The sequence below is a fragment of the Triticum aestivum genome, chromosome 4B, assembly GCF_018294505.1.
Source record: "Triticum aestivum cultivar Chinese Spring chromosome 4B, IWGSC CS RefSeq v2.1, whole genome shotgun sequence".
Classification (NCBI taxonomy): Eukaryota; Viridiplantae; Streptophyta; class Magnoliopsida; order Poales; family Poaceae; genus Triticum; species Triticum aestivum.
In genome coordinates, this window is record NC_057804.1 from 665760153 (window position 1) to 665766418 (window position 6266).

The 6266-nt window shown below is 49.5% G+C and overlaps 1 protein-coding gene across 1 annotated transcript; it reads left to right on the forward strand.

Annotated features, from left to right (window-relative positions):
* Positions 1-3435: 3435 nt before the first annotated feature.
* LOC123089797 (4-hydroxyphenylacetaldehyde oxime monooxygenase) lies at positions 3436-5393 on the forward strand. The gene is made up of 3 exons (XM_044511374.1): positions 3436-3959; positions 4062-4499; positions 4652-5393. Exons 1-3 carry the CDS (start codon positions 3474-3476, stop codon positions 5285-5287), a joined length of 1560 nt encoding a protein of 519 aa, XP_044367309.1. The 5' UTR covers positions 3436-3473; the 3' UTR covers positions 5288-5393.
* Positions 5394-6266: the final 873 nt, after the last annotated feature.

Sequence of the window (6266 nt, forward strand, 5' to 3'; positions counted from 1 at the left end):
GAAAGTCAGTTAGGGACTGTTAGTAGGTAGTTAGGAGGTTGTTTACTGTTGATATTTATTATAGATATAAATAATTTAAATTTTATTTTATTTCATCATCAATTAGTTTGTATGTAATTATTATAAATGTACACAGTAGATCATCAATTTGCAAATTAATTTAAATCATTTCAGCCTTAATCATATGGATAGAAAAGAAGAGAAATTAGGGTACTGCAACTTTTCTAACTTTCCTTCTCAATGTTAGAGGATCCAGTTCCACAAAGAGGGCGGACAGGAAAGAGGCCAGCGACCCCTTGGAGTTGGAAATAAATGCGACTACGTGTCAGCGTACTGCGTACAAGTACTATTTTATAACGGAAATGTTAACGCCCACACGTGTGGGCGTTTGCATCTCGCCCACACGCATGGATCCGCATCCGTTCGTGAGCGCACGAATCTTGGCATGTTTCTAGTGCCACGTAGGACTGGCCTGGTGTGTGGGCGTTCACCCGGTCGCCCACACGGCCGTTTCACCACACAGGAGGGGCTGGTGTGTGGGCGTTCAGCGGTTCGCCCACACGCCACTTTGCACGCACACACAAGCGCTAGTGCACATGGCCCGTCTCCTCTCCCACACCCAAGCTGCTAGTTGCCATGTGTTTTGCAGTGCACATGGCAACTGCCCCTAGTGTGCTTTATAAGCAGGTGGTAACTCTTTTTTTACCCGAGTTTGCCATGTGTTTTGCAGGGTACACGACAACTGCCTAGTGTGCACGTAAGCAGATGGCAACTCTCTTTTACCGAGTTGTCATATGTTTTTGCATGGTAAATGGCAACTGCCCTAACGTGCACGTAAGCAGATGGCAACTCTTCCTTTTTACATAGCAACAGCCCTAGCATGCTTGTGAGCACATGGCAACTCTCTCAACTATCTAGTGTTAGTATGTGGCAACTCCTAAAGTTATGAAATCATGGCAACTACATTAGATCAGACCATACATGGCAACTGCAATTGAGCAACCATGCCAACTGCAGTTGTCCGACATGGCAACCGTAGTTCAGCGACATGGCAACTGCAGTTAAACGAACATGGACGAGAGTCTGGACCATGGCAATTGCGGGCGCGCGGTGACCGTCACGCGTGGCATGCGGGACCAGGAGGTACGAGGCCTGACATACGGGCGTGTGGGCGTTATCAACTTCGCCCACACGCACGCATGTGAGAGGGATCAGGAGGGGAAAAAAGAGGCGTGTGGGCGCTAGTTGTTTTGCCCACATGTAGGTGTGTTGGCTGTTCCTCTTATACACCACACAAAATGTGTGGGCGGACTCTCTAACGCCCACACTTGTGACACTTATCGGCGTCCTTTTATAAGGATAAGTATATGCTCGTGCTTTGATTGTATTGTGTTTTTCCAACAAACTTCCTTGCACGAGGGTTTGCAGAGACATCACGGAAAACCAGGATCCAGATATAAATTTCAAGACCATGTACATATATAACCACGACGTAACCTCCGCTTCCTCACCAAATCACATACTATTTCATCGTCTAAACCCTAGCATACATATCATCTACGATACGATGGCCGCGAGGCCGGCGCGGGAGGACGACGACCGCTGCCAAACCTGCTGCTTCAATGGCTTCCTGGGCTCCCTCGTGATTCTCATCTTCGGTTACTGCTTCTATCGGATCGCCACGTTGCCGCCGCCGCCGTGCTACTCCGTCGCGGTGGCCGCCGTCTCGGGCCTGGACCCGGCCACGGACCTGCGGGGCGCGCCGCACGCGCTCGAACCGGCCTTCAACCTCACGCTCCGCATCGACGCCTCGCTCAGCGCCCAAGACGAGGCGCCCTACTGCCTGGACAGGGGCACGTCCGTGAAGGTCTCCTACCTCCGCGTGCCGCTGGCCGTCGGCCGGGCGCCGGAGCCGGCCGAGGGGACCTGCGCGGCCGCGGGGCAGCGGAGGGACCTGGCCGTCGTGGCGCGCGGGAGGGCCGTGGTGGTGCCCGGGTTCATGCTCGACAGCCTCGCCGAGGACTTACGGCGTGGGGAGGCCGTGTTCCAGGTCACGCTCATGAGCCCGAGCGTCGGCGGCGGCGACTGGAAGGAGATGACGTGATGGGGCATGGTCGGCGACGACGCCTCCCTTGAGGCGCCGTGCGTCCATTCGTCCGTGGATGTTCCGCCGCCATGCCCCGGGACTCCCGGCAGACCCGGCTGCGTCCCCCGTCCACGCAAGGTTGTTCGCGACGACGTAGCAGATGAGGATGGACCGCCCGCCCCAATGCATGCGGGCACACCAGCAGAGCACAAAAGCTGGAGCATAATGTCCCAGTAGCACAACATGCCATTGCCATGCATGCAGTGCTTCTTGAAATAATTGTCACTGTTCAAATACATAATTTTGTTTTTTTCGTCACAATATGTAGTTTGCTCTTGGGTTCGGCACGCCTAGACATGTGTATTCAGTTCAATCTACTTCCTTGGTTGGATGTGGTCTTTTGCATGCATGGTTACGTTCCAAAATGTACACAAATATACTTTTTTTTACGGAAGAAACTTTCAGTCTATTTGTAATCAATGTTGGCAGTAAAAACAACAGAGTTAGGAAAACTTACAACCAGGTCAAAGGGGCAGTTCGTGCCCTTGCTCAATACAACCATGGACATGCTGGGTAGATCAAGAGGCATATTCGATCCTATCCAAGATCAAGCAACTTCATGCCGAAGTTCGAAGCACTGAAGACTAGATAGTCTGTGCTCTTTTGATTGATCTACGCTCCTCCCTCTGTTGAGCTGTAACTTTTTTACTTATGTACCATTGGTTTGTAACCCCTTAATTTTGTCACTCTCTGGTGATGACTTTATTAATGTAAAGACGGACGTTTCTTGTGCCTGTTTCTAAAAGAAAGTTTGAATGATAAATTGATAATGTCATTTGCTATGTGGAGAAAGTAAAAATGGAGAAAGCGACCGATTATGAAGAGAAGAGCGTGAATATCTCAAACTTAACTGTTACTCCCTCTCTAAAAACTAATAGAAGATCTTTTAGATCATTAAAGTAGTGATCCAAAAGATCTAATATTAGGGAGTAGATGATATTTTAATTCAGTTAATTACTCCCTCTGTCCCATAGCTTGCAAAAACATCTTATATTATGGGACGGAGGGAGTAGTAAGTTTGGAAGTTTTCCGTGCAAAAAACAAAGTAAATCTTGATCGAGTTTGGTGAATGAAATTAGCGAACCGATTGTTGAGGGTTTTGTTGAGCGAAATGGAGTAATAATGGGATCAATGTTTTTCTTTTTAATTGATAATGGGATCAATATGTTGAAACATGCATACCCTCCAAATAAAAACATGAAACATGCACACATGGGTAGTGTGCTGTACAGTCCATGTGCATGTGCCCAAAGGCCAAATCATGTCTACTTAAGGCCCCCGGCTCGATGTCACCTTCACTTGCTATCCAGCTCCTGCTACCCTAACAATGGCAGTGGCTGGTGCCCCACCTGTTCTCCAGCTCCTGCCCCAACAATGGCAGCTGATTCTAGCCATCCTCCTCGTCCCACTCGCCTTCCTCCTCCTTCGGGGAAGGTTGGGCTCCGGCCTGAAGCTCCCACCGGGCCCCATGAGGCTGCCTTTCGTGGGCAACCTGCACCAGATCGGGCCACTGCCGCACCGGAGCCTGGCTGCGCTGGCCCGGCGGCATGGGCCTGTGATGATGCTGCGGCTGGGCATGGTGCCGACGGTGGTGCTGACATCGCCAGAGGCGGCCCGGGAAGCCCTCAAGACCAAGGATGATGACTGCAGCAGCCGTCCCCTGTCGGCAGGGCCAGGGCTGCTGTCCTACGGCTACAAGGACGTGGCCTTCTCGCCGTGGAGCGACTACGTCCGCGAGATGCGCAAGTTGTTCATCATCGAGCTGCTCAGCAGGCGGCGCGTGCAGTCTGCCTACTACGCGAGGGATGCACAGGTTTTTTTCTTTTCTTTTTTCTCACAGCTGCAAGGAGAAGATCTTTATTTCTTTGAGGGATGCAAATGAGAAGATCTTGATTGAATGTTTTGATTATTTCAGATCGACAAGCTGATTGAGACCCTCACCGTGGTGGGGCCGAACCCGGTACCCCTGGAGGCCCACATCTTCGCCACCATGGACCGGATTGTGGGCTTGTTCGCGTTCGGCGAGAGCTACGCGGGGGAGCAGTTCAAGGGGCAGTTTGTGCCCTTACTCAACGCAACCATGGACATGTTGGGTAGCTTCTCTGCCCAAGACTTCTTCCCCAACGCCGTTGGCCGCCTCATCGACCGCATCACCGGCGTCAAAGCCCACCGCCAGAGGGTCTTTCGTCAGCTCGACCGCTTCTTTGAGCATATCATCGAGCAGTGCGATGGGAGAAAGGCCACCGGCGGCGGCGGATCGGACCTGGTGCAGGAGCTGCTGGACATCATGAAAAGGCCCGCCGCCTCCGCTGCAGGAACCTTCACCAGAGATCATGTCAAGGCCATTCTCATGGTAACTAATTAACTATTACTCCGTCTGTAAAGAAATATTGATACATGCATGCAGGTCGTTTTTTTAGCCAACTACACCAAAATACGTCTTACCTTATTTTATTTTGTTAGTACAGAGGGAGCTAATAATGCTGCACGTTTTGTTTGTTCCAGAACACATTCATTGGTAGCATTGACACCACCACAGTGACCATAACCTGGGCAATGGCAGAGCTGATCCGGAAACCAAGGGTTCTGCAAAGGGCACAACTTGAGATTAGGACTGCCGCTGGAGGAGGCAGCAGAGTGCACCAAGCTGACATGCCCAAAATGAGCTACCTGAGGATGGTGCTGTCCGAGACCCTACGGCTGCATCCCCCAGCAACACTACTCGTACCGAGAGAGACGCTGCGGCCGATCCAGGTGGCTGGCTACGACATCCCAGCCAAGACCCAGGTCATTGTCAATGCGTGGGCCATCAGCAGGGACCCCTCCGCGTGGAAGGACCCCGAGGAGTTTAACCCGGAGCGGTTCCAGGACACTGACGTGGACTTCAACGGCAGCCACTTCGAGTTCATCCCCTTCGGCGCGGGCCGCCGGATCTGCCCCGGGCTGGCCATGGGGGTGGCAAACGCCGAGTACATCCTTGCCAACTTGCTCTACTGCTTCAACTGGGCGCTGCCCAACGGGGTGAGCCGGGAGGGTGTGAACATGGAGGAGGAAGGGGTGCTCACTTACCGGAAGAAGACCTCACTCATGCTCGTGCCAACACCTTACCACCCAGCCCAGGAGAAAGAGGAGGAGTATTAGTACTCACTTATTTTCCTATATATTCTGTTCCTCGTGCATTATCATTTGTTGTTGTTGTTGTTGTTGTTGTTTATTTTAATAAATCAATATGAATAAAATTCTCAAATTCCGTTCCCGCACATCTAAATTATGTGGTTATATATTAATTTCAGGCATATTGAAAAAAGTGCCACCAATAATCACATAATTTAGTAATACATTGATTGATTATTTATGATCGTTTTATGTCACCTACGCACGATAATGCTTTGCTGGGGTATCTCAAATTACACAATTATATACGAATTAGAGGCATTTCAGAAAATGTTTCACAAATTATTACTGCATATAACAGTCAATTTTTCATTTCCAAGGGATTTTCTGCATTAGCCATGGTTTAAGTTCCTCTATCGTTGCAATGGACACGCCGTCTCGACTCGACACTCTTCGAACTGGCGCCCTGGCCCATAGTGGGGATGTACCCTATCTAGTTAGGAAGGCTTCTAATTCTGTTTTCACTGCTGATACAAATTAATTTGTACTTATATCTAGCAACTCCTTTGTAAGACACAGGCGAAGAAGTTAACTTTTCTATACCATTCATTTTTAGATTATGATATTCAAGACCGGCCAATCACCATTCTTATATTTATGTGGAGTTGTGCTCTTGCCAACTTAATTTAGTACTACATCGGTTGATTATGTGTGATCATTTTATGTCACATACGTATGATATTGTTTTGCTGGCACGTCTCAAAATCACGAAGTTATATAGGAGTATAAATTAAAGGCATTTTGGAGAAGTTTCACAAATTATTTGTGCCTATAACGGTTGACTTTTCATTTCCAAGGGATTTCAAGTGCTTCTTCATTAGCCATGCTCTAAGTCCCTCTATCTTTGCAATGGACACACTCTCTCGACGCTCCCCAAGCAAATGGTGTGGCGCATCACGGGGATGTACCCTCTCTCTAGATAGGTTTCTAATTGTGTTGCCTTTGT